At 39.9% G+C, this 20535-nt stretch overlaps 1 protein-coding gene across 2 annotated transcripts in view; it reads left to right on the top strand.

Annotated features, from left to right (window-relative positions):
- Positions 1-20535, top strand: part of BICD2 (BICD cargo adaptor 2) — a 126475-nt gene that overhangs the window by 58222 nt on the left and 47718 nt on the right. For both annotated transcript variants that reach the window (XM_061618207.1, XM_061618208.1), the window contains exon 2: positions 10637-10849. In XM_061618207.1, coding sequence (XP_061474191.1) covers positions 10637-10849 — 213 coding nt within the window. The remainder of the gene's footprint in view (positions 1-10636; positions 10850-20535) is intronic.

Genomic DNA, 20535 nt, shown 5'->3' with positions numbered 1-20535 from the left:
TCTGGAGGCAGGTTGGTGGAATCTTTCAAGAAGTTGGGAGTAGCGTTTATAAGTGGTCCATGTTTCACAGGCATACAGTAAGGTCGGTAGTACAATGGCTTTGTAAAAAAGCGTTTTGGTCTCCCTGTGAATATTCCAATCCTCAAACACTCTACGCTTCATTTGGGAGAATGCGGCACTCGCAGAGCTCAAACGATGTTGCATTTCAGCATCAATGTCAGCTTTTACAGAGAGATGGCTGCTGAGATAGGGGAAGTGATCGACGTTCTCCAACGTCACACCATTAAGCTGGATTGATGGTGCTACAGAGGGACTAGTTCGCACCTGTTGATGAAGCACTTTGGTTTTTTTAATATTAAGTGAGAGCCCAAGCTTTCCATATGCTTCTGCAAAGACATTTAGGATAGTTTGAAGATCTTTCTGAATGTGCAGAGACTACATTATCATTGGCTTATTGAAGTTCTACGACAGAGGTTGACATTACCTTACTTTTTGCTTTCAGCCTACGTAGATTAAAAAGCTTTCCATCTGTTCGATACTTGATTTCCACACCAGTAGGAAGTTTCCCCTCAATAAGGTGTAGAATCATAGCAGTGAAGTTAGCAATGAAAAGTTTAAATGAAATAGATATGTTTGTGTTCTTTTACTGTATGAGAAGAGCCTCTAATTATGGCACTAATAAGTGGAACAAGATGGCTCAGGAGACTGACTGTTAGTTCTAGCTAGATTTTCTTGCCTTTATAGTCAACAGAGACCAAAAGTAATTACTAGTTGATGGATGGATAGCAGCCCATGTGTGTGAAAAAATCAATGGCTTCAGAGAAGTTGCTTGTAGACAGATGTCCACACTATAACAAACTCTAGGGATTAAAATTAGTGGCAGTCTGACCATCTGAGACTCCCTGTATTTGGGTCTGGAGCATTGCCAAAAAAGCACAGTAAGTCCAAGTGACCTAATGATATAGGCTCTTCCTTTCTAATGCATCATGCAGTCAAAAGATCTGTGAGTCCCATTTCCCTCTCAATCTTCAAGACTTTAGGAGGGTGGGAGATAATCTGATTTTTACAAGCACATCGTTCAAATTACCTTTTCTCCCCTGTTTGCAGCATGAGAATGATTAGCACAGAAAAGCATTCCCTTACACCTTTGTGTTTGCTTGTGTATTGGGCGCCATAGATCAATGACAGAGTGCATGCTGTGAAGTAGAAAAGACCAGGTTCAATCCCTGACATTTCCATTTAAACTATAATGGATTTCAGATAGCAGACCTGGGGTAGAACTGAACTGTTAATAACCCCATTATTATTCACAGTTAATTTTTACCCTGCTGTTTCTCTGCCTGAGTGCTCATGTGGCTTACAACGTGCTAAAAGCAACAGCAAGCCTGTTCAACACAGATGCAGTAAAATCACAATAATACACTAATAAAACTGAAAATAGCAGAGCAGAGTAATGTAACAATATAATATATTTGTGCCATGGCCATTGGAAATGTGTTCCCCGTGTATATGCTGCCTTTTGAAATGCCTAGTATGGCTGAAAAGGACATTTGAGATATAGACAGCGGTAGAAATTCAGAGGACATCCGTTGATGTTCTCTAATCTTTTTCCTGTTCTGCCCTATCTGCACATTGCACTTACAGTTCACGTTTATTCTCTGCCAAACTCTCTCCCATTCTTTCTCTCCTGGAAGGAAGCCCTTTCTCTCCTGCCTGGTCCTGCATCTCCTCCCATGGTCAGCATTTTCTCTGCATTCCTGCATCATGTTTCTGTTTCAAGCTGGTTCCAACTTGAAGCCCTGGAGGCAGTTGATCTGTTTAGCAAAGTAAAAGTATATTTCCCAGGTGTAACCATTGAAACAGACTATTGTGTTGGTCACAATCTTACCTTAGGAAACTTCAGAATAGCAGTGATGGATCAAGGGTAAGTCTGTGAAGCTCATGCTGTGATGATGCCACTTTACTGCACATACACTGTGTAATGTCAACATGGTGAGGCTAGCACATTCCATTTCATTTAGTGCTATCAGCTATTTCAGAGAAGTTTAAGAATTATTCTGGAGTTTCTCAGGTTGGGGAAAAGCAGGTTAGGGAGAAACTTTAAAAAAAGGTGTAAAATTCCCTTCTCTATAGTAGTTTGAAACAGCAGTACCATGTCTGCTGTGCATCGGGGAGGTTGTTGCATAGTTGCATGCATGAAAATAAAACAGCTTCAAACATCTGTCTCCAGATGTTGCAGAATTAAAGCTCCCATCAGCCCCAGCAAGCATGGCCAGGGGTGATTGAAGTTGTAGCTGATCTAGCTAAAGAGACATATGTGTGATGTCACCACATTCAGCTTTTCTCTGTCCCAACTCTTTTCATTGGTTTCCTCATGCAGAGGATGGGGAAACTGACTTGTTACACACCCATGTTACCTGATGTTATCAGGAGTGGCAGGAAAGAGATGTGATTTGGCTGTGGTTGCACATTTCAGATAACTTATTTTGACCCTCACATAGCACATGGTATTTTATTTATTTAAAAGATTAAAACACAATACCTTTAAATCCAAATGATCCTTAAAGCAGCTTACATTACCTCCCCCCCAACCCATGCAACCCAACAGCCCTTCTTCCCCTGACCAATAGATGTGGCCAACGTCTGCCTCCCTTCAACTCTGCAGTCTTGGGGCAAGTGTAGCTGGAGCTGAGTGTTATTTCATCATGAAGAAGGGAAGCACACTCTCTGCTGCAGGTCTTTTTTCTGGCTGGTGGATAGGGCTAGGGTGGTCTTCCTCTTGCTGTGACGTTCTTCCAGGGAGGTAAGGGGTACAAAGATCCTTGGTCCCCTGGCTGCTGGCAGAGCCCAGAATGTGCTTCTCTTCTCTTCTGCAGTCCCAGAGCAAATTATTTGTGCCGAAGAGCACCTATTATCTGCCTTAGTCATTCAAATATATTTATGATCTGCATTCACAGTATCATCTGTCAACATGTATAATGAACTTCTAACTTTGTGAATGTTCATTATATGCCTTCATGCATTGAGGAGGAAACTGGTTATGCCATATTTATATAATGGGTACTGTAGAGAGTTCCCATTTTTTGGTGGCGGTGAGGAGGTCCTCTTTTATTTTTTAAACACAGTTTCTGTTCATGTCTAACGCCCTGGAGTTTTTAATGAAAATATTGATGAGGAAGCAAGAAAGGGGAGCAGAAGAAAAATACAAAATGCCAGCAAAGCTATTATGAAATCAGGAGGGAGGATGTGTCGTCTTCTTTGTGCACTGGTCTGCCTGAGAATGATTCCCCCCCCCACAGCATAATGGAGAAAAAAAATTGCATATTGCTTGCTCCACCTGAGTACTAGTTCTGTCAAGAAATACATCAATAATAATATACAAGGTTACAGCAGGATGCATAAAGTATTCCTAATCAAGCTTTAATTGCTATGCTAGAAATCTTTTAAAAATAAGATAGCAGGAGGCATACAACTTGTCCCAAAAAACACCTCCCAACCCAACACCAGCCCTTAATGGCCTAAAATGTTCTTTAATTGCTATATTGTTTAGACATGTTCCATATACATAATGTTTAATCTTGTGTTGGCCTCGCATGGTTCATGTAGGTGAATAACTAGTGGTTCCAAACTGGCAAGCTCTTTGTGTCCCAAGTTAATTTTGATCACTTAGAAACATACTTCAGCATTTAAAACACTGCAGCATAAGGATCCACTGGTATGGTTAAAGTTACAATGGCAGTGAAACTAATTGCTCAGGAGGTATAAGAGAGTCATGGGCAAGAAAGTCATGGGCGGTTTCTGAACACAGATCAAGACCCCATCTGTACCATACATTTAAAGCAGTATTATTCCACTTCAAACAGTTTTGGCTTTTCCCAAAGAATCCTGGAATATGCACTTTATTAAGGGCGCTAAGAGTTGTTAGAAGGCCCCTATAACACTGTTCACAGAGCTCAATTTTCAGAGTGGTTTAACAACCAGTTCCTCTTCCCAGGAAACTCTAGGAACTGTGAATAGGGTAACAGGGGTCTCCTACCAACTCATAGCACCCTTAACTAAACTACAGTTCCAAGCATTCTTTGGAGAAAGCCATGACTGTTTAAAAGTGGTATTGCATTGTTTTAAATATGTAATGCTGATGAGGTCCAATACTAGGAGTCAGCATTTGTCAACTGATCATGTGAAAATGCATCTGTGGAAGTAGCCTCCCCAAACTATAACCCCTTTTTTATAGACAGGAGAACCGGTATCCCACCACCACAATTACTTATTTCTTTACCATTGTAGGTGTTGCACAAGGCTTATACTGCTAGGCTATTGTTCAGAATAAGAATATTCTCTTCTGGCCAGGTTAAGGGTATGCATATGGTGCAGAGGGCTAGAAGATGAGCAGAGCTGTTAGCTGTCTGGCCATTGTATCTCTTTCCACAGTGCTAGGAATAATGGGCATACTCTACTGTTGTGATGCAGAAGGTCAAAACGGCATAATGTATGTATGTCTAGTACCTTCTTCATGTGTTAATTTCATGTAGAAGACAAATGAAGTGAAAGAGGCTAGTGGTGGCTGGTGCCCATTGGAACTGGTGGGGCAGACGGTAGGGAAGCCAATGGAAGGTGGAACAAGAGCCAATGGCAGGTGGAGCTGCCTAAGGCTGCAATCCAATACTCAAAAGAAAGAGCCATTGGGTTCATTGGGACTTACTCCCAGCTAAGTGTGTATTGGATTGCAGCCTAAATCTAATTTTTGTCCCCATCTTTCACCCTGCTGTGTTCTACAAGGGCAAAACTGAAACTGAGGAGAAGATGACAGCCAATGCCAACCTCTGGACTTATTGTAAGCAGGCAGGTGGAGACTGGCTGAGGTTGGTAGGGCAGTGCCTCATTTGCCCTAACAGACCATCCTCCACTGAAAGGAGCTATGGACTGTCTTTGGGTGTGGCTCCTTGCATGGTCAGCATTCTCAATCATGAGGAGCCTCGACTCATAGAGAAGGCTCTCCACTGCAGAAGTTCCACTAATCATGGGGGGGGGAGCAGTGTTACTCTGGGTGTGAGGCTAAATATACGGGCCCGTAGCCCTTTTCACCCCACTTGCCCTTTCATGTGTGTAATGTGTGAAGAGGAATTAGGGAAGGCAGGTTTTTGGTATATGGTGATGTCTGGAAGGGCTGCCGACATCATTATTGTAAACCACTTAGAGGTCTTTTTTCTATTTATTAAAATTATATGCCGCCCTTCCTCCTAGAAGATGCCCAGGGTGGCAAACAAAAACATTAAAAACATTCTAAAACATCTTAAAAACAAAAGATTTTAAAACATATTAAAACAAAACATCTTAAAAACATATTAAAACAAAGCAGCTTTAAAAACATATTAAAACAAAGCAGCTTTAAAAACATATTAAAACAAAGCAGCTTTAAAAACAGTGTTTTTTTAAAAAGCATTAAAAACATCTAAAAAAGCAATTCCAACACAGGCATAGACTGGGGTAAGGTCTTTACTTAAAAGGCTTGTTGTTCTAGAAGCAGTGTATAAATGTTGTTAAATAATAATAAAATAAACAATAGGTGTTTAATTTGGTTCTGGTATAAAAGACCTGAGGATGCAAGAGGCCACTGAGGATCTTGGCTTTAGGAAGCCTTTTGATATGCAGCTCAGAAGTTAGGAATTTTAGAGCAATCCACAATGTGTGACAAATCATGTTTTTTGCTTACATTACCATTTTTGCAGCAGGGTCAACCTTTTGAAAAAGGACATAAATTTGTGTGCTGTCCTGTGTTATTTTAGTCACGACCCAGATTGTGCATGGTACAGTTGAACAGAAACATATTTTTGTGAGCAGATACCTGCATGGCTCAGAAAACAAGAGTTGTCAAAATCCGCAATGACATAGATTTTTTATAATTGGGAAAATATCAACTGCATAAACTGAGGTCAATCTTGCCTTTTATTCAAACAGTCAGAAATGTCAATAAAATTTAACCGTTGGTTTTTGTTTTTAATTGCCGCACGACATGTTGAAGTGGCCTTACATCAAACGCATATGAAAGGAAGAATGTGTTGCTAAAAGTTACGAGAGTAAAAACTGTCATGGCAAAAGTTCTTTAGAAGTCAAATGGGTCAATAAAAATGAGAAAAGAAACTCCTTATGATAAATATCTGATTTATGCGATTAGGCAAAGGTTCAAGTCAGCACGACATCTTAAGAACCCAGATCCCAGTTGTCACTTATAGGAGCCAGAAATCCTTTCTATTGACTATACATTTATAACAAAGGGGGGGAAAGTCCTTTTAATAAATAAGTTGGATTTGGGAACAAGTTTTTTGCATATAGCTAGTGTTTCACAAATACCACTAAAGAGGCCAAACACTCATTTAAGATGGATAACAACAAATGCAAATTATGTGTATGTGTGGGGCTAATAGTGAATTTTGACCCATGCCCCTTGATGCTAGGAATGTGCATAGTGTTTGTACTGTACACTCTCTCTGTGCTGGTGCTTTAAGAATATGTATTTGCAAAACATTAATTTGTACAAAAAAAATGGTGTCATTCTGTTTTGTGGTAAAGTAATAAGAGATCAAGGACTTGTTCTGAAAGTATTTTGCTGTTGTTAAAATTAGAAATACCTGTGGGGTAAGGGTGGGGGAGAAGGGTGAAATCATTCTAGGCCTTTTACTATGTATAAGTTCCTTGCTCTAATATGAATTAGGTCCAGTTCATATGTTGCACTAGTGCTGTTGTAGTTTCTTGAGAACAAAATGTGTGCCTGCCATTCCATATGGGAAGTGGCTTCCCATGTGCTTTGGCAAATTTCAAGCACACTGGGGTAGCTTTTCTCATTTTTGGTGTTCCTCTGCCATGGTCAAAATATAGCAAAGATTGTAGAAGTGCCACTTTATACACAACTATTTCTTATTTGAGAAGGTATTTCCATTAGATCTTGAGTATGAAGCAAAATTTATCCATGAACCATCTTGGGCACCCCAATCCTGACTAAATTTACTTGGAAATAAGTTCCAGTTGACTGTTCTGTGGGTTTAGATATGATATTGATTGTTTGGAGTTAAGCCGTTTCTGTCACCCTCCAGTAAAATTTTGGAGTGCATGTAATGTCATGAAGATGGTTTCGCTTAACACTAGCCCTTTTGAGAGAATCCTATGCATAAAAGAAAAAGTGGTGCTTGCTGTTCCACTGTTTGGATCCCCTTCCCATGCATTCAGTTCCCGCAACCATATTTCCATGTTAAAATGGGTAGTTGGATTAAAACAATACAGACAGTACTAGTGAGAAATTCTGGATAGCTGTTGTTCATCCTGAAGGGGTAAGCTATGTTAGCTAAATGAATATGTGGGGTGGGGAGTTTGTATTCAACCTTCCATTTAAATTAAAATACAAATCTTATGGGAAATTGCTAACCTCTAAACACTTGGGAATTAAAATGTCATGTCTGGAAGTGTCCATTTTCATAATCGAGGAAAATGAATCCCTTTTACTTCCCCCACCAGAGCCCCTGTACCCAAACTTTTTCAGGCTTCATTCACACTGGGGGGATGCTCCTGCACCTGAAAATTTCTTCTGCTTCTGCTGAAAGGTACAACAGTTGCAGCCATTTTTAGATTCCCATAAGGGTGACTGGGGAACATAGAACTTCATTTTATACAGAATGACTCAGAACCTGCATCACAGATTGAAATGGACAGACCATATCAGAAACAGACTGGATTAAAAGTATTTTAATTGGATATTGGAACTTTATTCTCATTGTGGGCAAAAAATAAACATAGTCCCATAAAAGAATTTTAGTTCTTTTGGGTAGAGATGTAAAATTTCTGCAAATTTTGAAGCTATGGGAAAAACCTTGTTCTTTTAGAAAAAAAAAGAATTTTTTGGAAGAATTGAAAAAAAAGCAATATTAGCACTTTTTACAGATTGAAAGTCACTTTGTTTCTTCAGGAACATAAAATGTAATTATGTACAAGTTGGTTTGGCCTAAAAATATCAAATTTGGTAAATTCAAAGTATATTTTATTCAAACAATTATTACAAATTGAATTTACGTTTTAAAAATTTTACTTTTTGGTGGGTAACAAATGGATCTATAAGCTCCTGAGCTGTAAGGAACACCTGAACTGTAAGGAACCTCTTTAGTTTTGCCAGTTTATGAGGAGCAGGCAAAAAACAATTTAAAAAAACCCAGAAGAAACCATCAACATTAATAATAAAGAAAATTATTTATGTCTCTGCTAGACCTCCAAAGTGTCAAGCATCCATTCCTATAAAAAGCATCCATTCCTATAAAAAGAACTGGGAAAAGGGGGGGAGGCACCAAGATTCAGTGAAACATTTTATTCATCATGCTAAAACAAAACATTCCATAATTCATTTTCTTCATTTTTCCAGTTTTTCCAATTTTTTGGAAAAAAACCAAAAACTGCTTCGGAAAAAAAATGTTTTTTTCCTGAATTTTTCCGGGTTTTTTCTGGACCTTCACATCTCTACTTTTGGGGAATAAAAAGTGTATACATTTGTTTGCTGACATTAGCATTGGCACTAGGCTTTGAATCTGCTTTGTATAGTTGAGACTCATTTGATAGCACCTTGCACAGATGGCATTTTACTTTCCATTTGAAATGTGCTTTTTAATTTCCCTTGGGACTCTTCTGTGAACCTGGGCAGAATTTACTCAATGGGTACTTGTCTCTGGTTTCTCTGATTTACTTATCTGAAATCAGATTCGATCTGATAGGAGCAGTAAGTGGGTGACTTGAATACAAGATGGTGCAGACATGTTCAGTCATATGGTTCATTTCTGTCAGTTCAATAATTATGGAATCAGTAAATGTCTCCTATCTAATATGCTGAAGTAATGAAATTCTGGGGCCTACTTCTTGTATGTTGGAAATAAATTTCCTCATGTGATGACAGATATAGTCTGAAGGGCTAGGACATAAATGGCTAATGGAAAACTTGATAAATCATTAAACAAGGAGTTTTGTTTGGAGAAGGAGGAGAGATGCTGGTTTGCCCATGGCCTGGTTGAAAATATAGCATTCATATCCACAATCTCATTATAAGAAATGAAAGAAAGAATGGGCATGTTGAACATACCCTTGCACCTGAAAGACCCAAATCCATTTAGAAAGGCAATATGTGCAGACATATATTGTAGTTCAAAGACAGTATTCATTAATCTCTTTGATGTCAGTCCATTACTCCGTTACCAGAGTATCCCTACTGGAAATGTTAAAACTGTTTGCTTTATAAATATATGATGATGAAAGCAGTTAGCTGGGCTCTCTTAAGAGCTAAGTGCAGGTGTCTGATAACACCTGAAGAGATAAACAGAAACACTTTTGCATCTTGTACAAGATTTCAACTTAGTCGTGGAGAGAAGAATAGTTTATTAGCAAAAAGTAAAAAAAGATAGAAACAAATTTACAGCAATATATATGAACAGTATAGCTTTGGCTTAATGATGCCCAATCATTACCTGTCCATAGTGTAAATTATTGCTATTGGCAATGGGCAGAACACTTTGAGCAAGAGTCCAGAGTCGTATTGGAAATACTGCTTTGCATATTAATTATGGGATTTCTTTGATCACTATCTGTGTGTATTATGTGTGGCCAGTGTGCTTCAATACGTACCTTAGGTTTCTGTTTGCATGGCAGTCACCTAATTATCACATCCAAATATTTTTCATATAAGCATTTTGACACTTCAAAACAATTGAACCAAATATATTAAGAGAATCTAGCGAAGCTTCTGGTGAAAATTAATTGTTTGACTGCAGAGGAGGAGCCTGAAACAGAAGAAAAAGGTGGATGATTGAGACAGAGCAAGTTATTTTGGAAAGTGCCAGCGTGGCTCTGTCTGTAATGATGTGACACTAATTCATAAAGGAAGCAATAGGGTTGTTCAGACTGAGACATGTATGAATGTATGCCCTCTTCATGCAAACATCTCCACTCCACTTATGGATTCATTGCATGGCCCTTAAACATCACTGCATTTGAGCTTCATCAGTAAAATGAGAATAATATCAAGCTGACAGGGATGTGTGATGACTTAAACTGTTTACAAGTTGTTTGTTTTAAATAATTAACTTACAAGATTGAGCTAAAGAGAACACTCATTTTTCAAAATGGCAAACGCTGCTCTGACATGTGCCAATCCCCCCCTTTATAAAGAGATAATCTCATCAGAAAAGGAAAAGAACACAGGGTTGTATCCAAGGAAATCAATCCTTTAAGTCAAGGACTCCCACCTGTGCAACAGGTCTTCCTCTCCCTGCATTTTCCTGCCCCCTCCCCAAATCTTTTTTGGGGCTTCCCGTACACTCCAGTGCAGATTGGAGGAGTCCAGGGGACACACATGGAGAGAGGGAGAGGATGTCCCATGGGACCAGGACTTGCACCTGCACAAGTAGGACAATCTGCTGTTGTTGGGTGCAACCCATATACCGCATAATGTGTGAAGTACAGCAAGTATTTATGTTTCTGCCTGTTCATGGATTATGGACTGGTGTGTACTTTTAAGCAAGGGTATTCTCAATGCACAATAAAACATTAATGTTGCTAAGTGAAAATGGAGATTTCTTCATTGAAGATCTGCTTTCTGTTTCTTTTCTAGGCTTTTGGGCAGGCTCACACAAACCACAAGAAAGTAGCAGCAGATGGAGAAAGCAGAGAAGAAACCTTGATTCAAGAGTCTGCCACAAAGGAGGAATACTATATGAAGAAAGTCATGGAACTGCAGACAGAGCTAAAGCAGCTGAGGAACGTCCTTGCCAACACCCAGTCTGAAAATGAACGCTTGAATTCTATTGCCCAGGAACTGAGAGAGGTGAGAGTTCTTATGTGATAAAGCCTGAACTGAAAAAGCTTTGAAACAGTCGTGCTACATTCCATTGGAAAACCATGACTATTTATGTGTCTGACAGACTCTTCTTAAATTAAGTACACTGGGAACTATTCAAAGGCATTTATCTACTAATTTTTAATAATCTGCTGTTCAGTCCAGCAGGACCCATGTTGCTGTTTCTAAAGATAACTATATTATAAATATAAATACTAATATCATTAAAAACAATGTCATCATTAAAAAACTCACCTTAGGACTTCTTAAAAATCAAATGTATACAAGTAGCAGTCAGCTAAAAAATAGATTCTCATATTAAATACCTGGAGGAACAATAAAAACGTAATTGATCTTAAAAAAAAAACTACAGGGAACAAGCATGGTGAGCCTCTCTGAGGAGGGAATTGCATAATGGTGCCACAGTGAAAAAGCTCTGCTTCTCATTAGCCTCAGTCATTTGGCCTCAGTTGAGTGAAGAACACAGAGTAAGCTCTTGCATGATGATAGAAACACATGAGGATATTCTACTTCCTGAGATATTCCTATACATAGTTCTGTATGTCTTGTCACATGCATGGCAAATATAGTTAATTCCAAGATAAATGCTAGAGAGGTGTCTTGAGTCTTCGAAGCTACATATCACAAAATAGTTCTTACGATCTCTAGCTGTTACTAGTTTTAAGTCTGTAATACACCTTCATTTAGTTGTACCAAGCCAATAATTTATTGTATAGTTTAGCACAATGTTGTCATATATTCAGCTGTAGCTTTATTTACTTTTTTTTGTCCACCTGCCAGGGTACTGTGATCAGCATGGGAGACCCTGTTAGCACTGCCACCAGCCTCTGTGGCTCAAGGGGCAGTAACACATGAGAGAGCCTTCTTTGAAGTGGCCCCCAGGTTGTGCAATCTCTCTCTCTCTCTCTCTCTCTCTCTCTCTCTCTCTCTCTCTCTCTCTCACACACACACACACACACACACTCACACACACACTCACACACACACACTCACACACACACTCACACACACACTCACACACACACTCACACACACACTCACACACACACACACACACACACACACGAGAGAGAGAGAGAGAGAGAGAGATGCATCTTGCACCATCATTGTATGTTTTTTGACGACTGGTCAAGGCGCATCTTTGGTTGAGTGGATATCTTCCCTTCTCCTACATTGCTGTGCACTGCTGTTCTGTGCTGCTGTTTTGTTAGCTTGTAATTGGTTGTTTTGTGCTTTTATTTTATTATTTTAAGGTAAATTATACTTACTGATAACATTTTTGTAATTTGGTCTGGGATTGTTAGGAGAAGAGTGGGCTATAAGTACAAATAAATAGTTTTCTTCTTTTTTGGACCCCCCCCAATATGATTGAAGAGTGGTATAAAAATACTAATTGATCAATTAATAATGCAACCATTATGTGGTTAGAAAGAATCCTACAAATAAGCTCTCCACATGACTGGACATTTGTGTGGTATGTCTGGTTCACACTAGCTTGTTGTATCTGTGGCGAAGGGAAGAGGGACGTCCTATTTCTCCATCATGGGTATTGGGGTTTGGACTACTCACTCAGCTTCAAAGTCTGCTGGTCATGGAGAGTATTCACTTATTCAGAATTCTAGCAAGAGCTGTTAAGGGAGCTGATAGTTCAACCAATTTATCTTAGCACCACTCCTACCTGCTAACACAAAACTCATGTCATGTCTTCCTGCAGTGGAACAGGTGGGGGAAAAATACCTAAAACAGAAAAAGTGATTCAGGAAAACACCAAGAGTATATGACTTTAACTAGGGATTTCCAGGCAGAAGCCACAACAAATGGAAATGATATTTATGAATTTTGGAAGAACTAATCAGCCACTCAATCATTGTAAATAGAAGTTATACGAGTGAAATATTATGTCTTCTAAAACTTAAACCCTGTTGGTAGTTGTGCTCTATACGTTCTTGCCAATTTTTAACATCACTGCTGAGCCATTGAAGGGGTATTGTATGCTGCTCTAGAACATGAACAGTTGTTGCAAGGGTAATTTGTGCATATTATGGAACTCATGTGGAACTAGACAGTTTTTCATAGGTAAGCTGGCATTTAGTCACAAGTCACTTAGAAACATTATGTGCAGGAAGTAATGTCTGCAAACCTAAGTACAAATTTTTGATAGTTTTGGAAAATTTGGAAGGGAAGAAATAAAACATTTTTATTATTAAATTTTATTTTATTACTAAATTTATATCCCACCCCTCCTCCAAAAAGGAGCCCAAGATAAGATGAAAAATATATAAGATATGAGATCCAGAGCAGGTGGTGGCATAACTGACCACTACAAAGCTTTCTTGGTTTGCCTTTTAAAATCCCTGTAGGATACAGCTGAATGCAGAAAGACAGGAGCAATCAGATTCTCACTCTTGCAAATGGCTTTTTTTGTATTCTTCCAGCTTCTTAAAATCTTTATACATATTATATAGCAAAGTTAAGCTCTTTCTCTCATTTGATAAGGAAATATATCGGGAACTGTACAGTGGGAACCTGTGCAAATCTTGCTACAGTGAGACCTTCAGTAAAACTGAAGTGACCCAGCAAATGAATTAGGAACACTTAGGATGCACATCTCAATGTGGTGAGGGAGTTTGAGAGTGTCAAAGAAGCTGAGAGCAATGCCATCAGGAGTCTAGACCAAGAGAGTAGACTCCTAGCAGGGTCACTCAAGGCGGAATGGTCAAAGCTGAGACACCAGAATAAGATGCACCCAGACTCAGAGGAAGGCAAATGGTAAACCACCTCTGAATACCTCTTACCACGAAGACCCTATGAACACAGTATCCAAAATGCAACATGAGATAGTGCTGGAAGATGAGACCCCTAGGTCAGAAGGCACTCATCAAGCTACTGGGGAAAAACAATGGACAAGCAGGAGTAGCGCTGTGACTAATGACACAACCGGGTCAAAGCCAAAAGGAAGCCCAGAGGCTGATGCGCACAGGTGTGAAAGGAGAGTCCGGAGTTGTACTACATACACAATAGAAACAGATGCTATTGGAGGTTGCTGATTTATAGGGTCTCCATAAGTCGTAACCGACTTGAAGGCACATAACAACCAGCCTTTTCCTGCATAATCTTAAAATGTGTTTGAGATGAATGCAGAGAAGCCTAATTGATTCACACTTGTTTGTGGGGAGGTGGTGGTGGTTCACTTGCTTCTTTGTCTGTTCCATCAACCCAACCATTTTGGAAGAGCTGTTTTGTTTTGATGATGCTCATCAGTGTGTGGTTTTAGGAGGAGTTAGAAATATCTTGTTCTGTTTCCCTTCTAATTCCAGTGTCAGATAAATGGGCCAACATACCCTTGAGTGTTTCAGCAGGGTCCACGTACATGCCTGTGAACAAGGATCTGTGTGTGCTCCCTAGTGGAACAGATGTTTGGTGCTGGGCTGAGGGGCCCACAAGGTAGAGCAAGTTCAAAAGGAGCAGGGCAAACTCAGTGATCTCATGTATCTAGTACTGTTGGTATTGCTTGCAACCTGCTTTATTATATTTACATTATTTGTAAAATCCCTATAACTCGTTATGGGGTAGGAAGCAGAAGGAGATGGTGCCAACTCTCCATCCTAAGCACACTTGTAAAAATATAGCGACAGATAAATTTCTTCCATGTTTACTGGATGTCTACACAGTGAATGTGGCAGTGTTGGAACAGGAGATATTTACTTTCCGTCCTCCCTGTCTTCCATTATGAAATTCAAGGTGACTCACAGATAGCCTCTCATCCAGGCACATGATCTGGCTTGGACCTGCTTAGGTTCAACAATATGGCTACATCACAGGCCTTCATACCAATGTGCCTGCAAACACATGATCAGCATGTGAGCTTTGTCCTGGTATGAAATATTTTTATTAATTTCATTTCATTTGTTAGTTGCCTCATACCCAATGGTCTCTAGGTGACTTACAACATATTTAACTGGTGTTCCATACTGCTATAAATGTTTTGGATTGTTGGAATTTTTAAAAATGATTGCTATATTGGTAAACTTCATATGATGTTGCTGAGTTTAAATGCTGTGAGCCCACTAGAGAACACAGTTGGATAGATAGTAGAGTTGTGTAACAAATAAAATGTGAGGAGGGGTACCAACTGCAACTTCTCACTTTGTGTCCTCTTCAAACCTTATGGTGGTTGCCATACAGAGTAAACATTAGCCATGTTAAATATGCAGTAGCCCTTAGAATATGACTATGGATTACACATTTTAATAAAAGTATAAAGGTATGTTATGCAAATGTTTATTTGGTTTATTTACCAATATGTTTGGTCTGGCTGTGCTTTTTTATATATATAAGGTGCTTAAGTTAAGGCAACAAACAGATTTTATGTCTTCAGCATGTACTTAGAAACATCATTTATGTTATTGTCTGGTTGGATTTTCTTTCTGCCTTGCCCGCAATCTCCCGATCCATTTTTCTAATGGAGTGAGGCATTCAATATTCAAATAAAAACATCTGGGCCTTCCCTGTCCTAAACACTATATAGCATCTGTGAAGTTGGCTACATCTGTTTCTATCTCTTGGAAACTGTAAAACAATATATCAAGCTATTTTAAACTTTGTATATTTCAGCTTGAACAGGTCAAAATGTTGCAGAGTTCATAAGAGTTCCTACTTTGGTCTCCTCCTGCAACATTTTCGGTGGTTTAATCAGTGCTATTTTCGTTGAGTGAAACTGGAAAGAAGAGTAATAGGAATTATAAGCCCAGCTCATTTATCTGAAACTTTTGGCTGGACAAGAGTGCAGCAAAAAGTGCTGAAAATTAGTGGGATTTATCTTTAGGAGCTGTTGACTCTTTGCGGCCTATTGCCAAAATAAAACACAAACACCATTCATTGGGTTAAATCATGGGCCACTTTATTAAACGGAATCAATTATAATAATGAACCTGCAGAGGGGAAATCAAGTGCGGGAGCATTCTGATGATCCAGGCAAAGCCTGCTTGCAGCCATAGGGCAACCAAACCCTTGCCTGAGCCTGGGGCTGCCCTGTGCCAGACCCCAGCTCAGGCCACACCCTGAAGATGTGTAGGGGGTCCAACCCGCATCACCGCCCCCCGGAGCCCTGAAACTCTGAGCAGATGAGGCACGTTGGCCCCAAAGGGAGCCCGTGTTCTGCCCCCGGGCCGTATAGCCCTGAGCAGCAGGCCCCCAGACCGCCGATCACCCCCAAAGGTGCTTAAAGGTGTCACCTAGCTGCCCTTTCCCTTTTAACCTTTCCCCCACACTTCCTGCCGACGCTGCAAGGCCTCACCGCGCCGCAGGCCTTGCCGCACCAAAAGCCTTGCCGCATGAAAAGCCTTGCCGCACGAAAAGCCTTGCCGCCAAAATTCAAAGGAGGGCAGGAGGCTGGCGGAGCGGCCTTAAATGGCCTTCAGCAGCCCCGCTTCCTATTGTGTGTCACGCAGGTGCGCCAGCGCGCTGCGTGCACACACACATCCCTCACGATGGCAGCCTGGGTTCGGCTGCGGCCGCAAACTCGCCCCTTTGCCCGGCATGTACCGGGTGTGGAACGGGATTGTGAAGTTGTCTTATTTAATCAACATTGCATATGAGGACAGGCTGCAGATGAAGTCCATGTAATGCAGAATGGAAGTCTCCCAATTGCAGAACTGAGTAAGGTCAGTAGAGCAATTTCTGAATAATTGGCTAGAATTCACCATAGGTGTGGATGGAGGAGGAAATGGAGGCAGATTGGGGGAGGCTGTAGACTGCAATGTTTTGCATGCAGAAGGTCTCGGGTTCAGTCCCTGGCATTTCAAGGCAGGGCTGTAAAAGGCTTTTGTCTGAAACCTTAGAGAGCTGCTGCCAGTCAGTATAGACATTACTGAGCTAGCTGGACCAATAGTCTGCTAGATATAAGCCAGCTACTTAGGTTCCTAAGATTACTATTAAACCATTGATTCTGCTGGAGACAGGGAAAGGTTTATTATTTTATTTTTTACCCTTTGGCAGCCCTAGAAGTTACTTTATGGAAATGTTGATTACTAGGAGATGCATTATCCCAGTAAGAGTCTTGGACACATGTCTATGTAATATATGTTGCCTTTTTATTTGGAGCAAAAAGTAATGCTTAACCCCAAGCTATGCTGTTTCTTTTATGATGCTATAGCTGAAACCAGAAGATGGACAATGTTATCAGAACAATAGTGTTCTGTAAATGTGATAGCAGCTATGATCAGATTGGAGGTAGACAGAATGTTGCAGCCTGTACTTAATTCTACCTTTATTATTTCCCACTGCCTGATGAGAATTCTGTGCAGCAATAGCATTGGCTTGCCTTTTCTCCAAGCTGTTCCAATAAGAGAGGCCACTTTTCCTGGTTTGTGGAGCCTTTCATAGAGAAGTCTAGTGAGCAGATGATACTTACTAGATGAACCTTTCATGGAGAAGTCTAGTAAGTAATCAACCTGCCTGTTGAAGCACAGTCTGTCAGGAAGAAGCTTGAAGGTCAATTTTGCAGAGTGGGGTGACTAAAGCAGCAATTCTAACCCCCTTGATCCTTAAGGCTGGAAGTTAGGATTTAGCAGCCATCCTCATCCACTGTGGAATGCACAGTAGTAAGCACGGCTGCAGCACTGGCAGTGTTGCTGCCAGCATAGTGGGTGCGGAGCCCCAAAATGGGCTGTTATGGGGTGAGGCAGTGGTGCACCAGGGCCATCCACAAATTTACTTAATCCCAAGCCAGTCTAGTTACCAGAGAGGGGCTTGAGTCAGGCCCTCCATGTCTCCAAAAAGAATCGGGGGGGGGAATCCCAAAATGCTGTGAGAAAATTTATTACTTAGGAAGCCCAACATGTTTCAGCCTCTAGTATATTGGGCCTTAATCATGGGCTACAAGGAAAAGCAATACACTACATTAATATATAAAAATGGACAATACTAAATCACACCAAAGAATACAGAATTAAAATACAGTTATTTCATCCATAAATAACTAATCTAATGTTTAGTTGTTACTAAAGATTAAAGCAGTTTTGCTGCTAGAGATCTCTACAGACAGCTTTAATTTTATGTAAGCATTTACAGTTTTTAATGATTAGTTATTTATGTGTGAAATAATTGTATTTTAATTCTGTATTCTTTGTTGTGATTTATAGTCCATTTTTATGTATTAATGTAGTGTATTGTTTTTCTTTATAGTCCCTGATGAAGTCCCAGTATACCAAAGGCATCGGGCTTGCCTAAGTAATCCATTTTCTCACAGCATTTTGGGATTTTTCCCTCCTTCTTTTTGGTTCTTGGGATGTTGACTGCCTTTTGCTTTCTCCATGTCACCAGCCTGAAACTGGTGTGGCAAAAAATAAATGGAAGAGTCGCCACCACCTTGTGACAGCGGAGTTAATGTTCTTCTGTGGTCCTCTTGCCAGTGCTACCAAGCCAGAATTTGGATTGCTCTGCTCAGTTTGAAAGCAAGACAAGTCTGCATGAGAGCAACCCAGGGAAAAATGAGCCACTAAACCAACATCAGTTGGGGAGCAGCATTACTAATGAGAAGCTTCCCTTCCTTTAACACGTGAGAAAGCCCTTTTATGTTTTGCCATTGCTACCTGGGAATTTGACCATGAGAAGAGCGCTTCTGGACCAGACCAAAGATCTGTCTGTCTAGTCCAGCATACTGTTGCTTACAGTGGCCAACCAGATGTGTCTGGAAAGCCCTCAAACAGGGCACAAAGTTACTCGCTCTCTCCAGGTGTCCAGTGGCAGAACACACACTGCACATCACAACTCAGCCACAGCAAACCTTAGACCTTGGACATAGTTACCTTACTTATTTTAGGTGGCCTTCACATGGGCAACACTGTCCTGGATGGGAGGCATTTTTCTTCTTCACCTGTTCTCTGTAAATTGCTGGTTTTGTGGAACTACTGTTTTTATTATGAAATGAATAAACTATGATAGCTAGTTATTTATTTTATGGGGTTTATAATACAAATTATTATTGTTTTGGTATTTTTAATATGAGCTTGCCTTGAAAGGGTATCAGTCAGAAATGTGGCGTATAAATATTTTCACATAAAAAAATAAATAACTATGGACTGTTTACTAGAGTAGCATCTAACTTAGTGGTGGCTAATTTATGTAGCCTGTAAGCACCATGCAGCCCATTCAGTTTAACAAGAGGTAAGATTGAATATGCAAAATTAAATATGCATTTTAGGACTCTTGTTCTATAGCGTGTGTTAGTTTTTTTGAGCTGTGAGGGATTTTTTTTTTTAGCAGTAAGCACTACTCTTTGGAGAAGATTATTCAAGCACATTTCTATAGGCACAGAAACAATGTGCCTGATTTCTAAGGACATTATGATATTTTGATACATACAATGCAAAAGAAATAATGGCATGTTGGGGGAGCAACTGTTTTTTCAGTTTTCTAATTTGTTCTTGTTAAGATATGTTGAGGCAGTGGTTTCTGAATATAAGTGTGGTGTTGCCATGACCTAGCTCAGCTTCTGTCTCCTGGAGGTTGTCTTGAAATAACTATGTACCACTAATTTTCTCATTCCATCATTTAGGGAAGTGCCATAGCTCATTGGTAGAGCAATCATTTGTATGGAAAAGTTTCTGTCTCTGGTATCTCCAGGTAGGGTTGGGAAAGACTCCTGTCTTGAACTGCTGGAGAGCTGCTGCCAATACTAGACTGTACTAGATTGATGAATGTCTGAGTCCTAAAGTAGCTTCCTATGTTCCACTTTGCAAGTATAAAACATTGATGTCTTGTGAGATTCTTGCTTGTTAAGGTGAACCACGTCGTTTCCCAGGGTCTCAAAATAGGCGGGCAGTTCCATTTTTAGAATAGAGTGAAAAATCAAATACTTCTACAGTTAATACAATTCTGTGTGCTTTTAAAGAAAATCAAATTATGCCTCTCCTAATCTGTAGATAAGAAAAACAAAAATCTCAATTCATTCAGTAAAACCATAAAAATTGCAGTAATTTTTCTTAGGCTGCTTTTGAGGAAAGTTTGTTACTTTCTATATGCATTATTGCTCACCTTTGTTAGGCTGAGCTGCATAAATAAACTATGTGTTAATCCACAAAAATGGAGTTTTCTGATTATAATGCTTTCAGTAGAGCACAACATTCTCTCCCTCGCTCATTCCCCCTCCCTTTTCAATCATTAGTAATCAGGCTTTTTATTCAATAAAACTGTCCTAGGGCTATATATCCATTTGTGGACAGCAGTTTTGACCATACCATCATTATTTACAGAGACCAACCCTTTCCCTTATCCCAGATAAAGAACTTTTGTGGGTGAGTGAAAGAAGGCAGGCAGGATGAATGATGTACAGGGGAATCAATCCAGTGTTGAGTGCTCCCCTTCCCAATTGTTCATTCCATGCTGTTTTAACATAAACAAAATTTTTAGTTCGTCTTCTTTCTTCCATCTGAGATTCCTTATATGATTTTGTTTGGCTCTAACAGCCAGTTTGAATGTATAAAAGACTTCAAATGTTAGTTGTCCATCATTAATCTGGTCCCATGAGATATGAAGGCTAGAGCAGGGTTCTGCTGGATGGGTTTTCTTTTCTTTGTATTTTTAAAAAAACATTCTGGATTGGCAGTACTGAATGCTGCATTGCTTTGCAGGACAAACAAGCAGAAGCTCTT

This window comes from Rhineura floridana, chromosome 3, assembly GCF_030035675.1.
Source record: "Rhineura floridana isolate rRhiFlo1 chromosome 3, rRhiFlo1.hap2, whole genome shotgun sequence".
Taxonomy (NCBI): Eukaryota; Metazoa; Chordata; class Lepidosauria; order Squamata; family Rhineuridae; genus Rhineura; species Rhineura floridana.
Note: the sequence above shows the minus strand (reverse complement) of the source record. Positions and strands in the feature narration are given on the sequence as shown.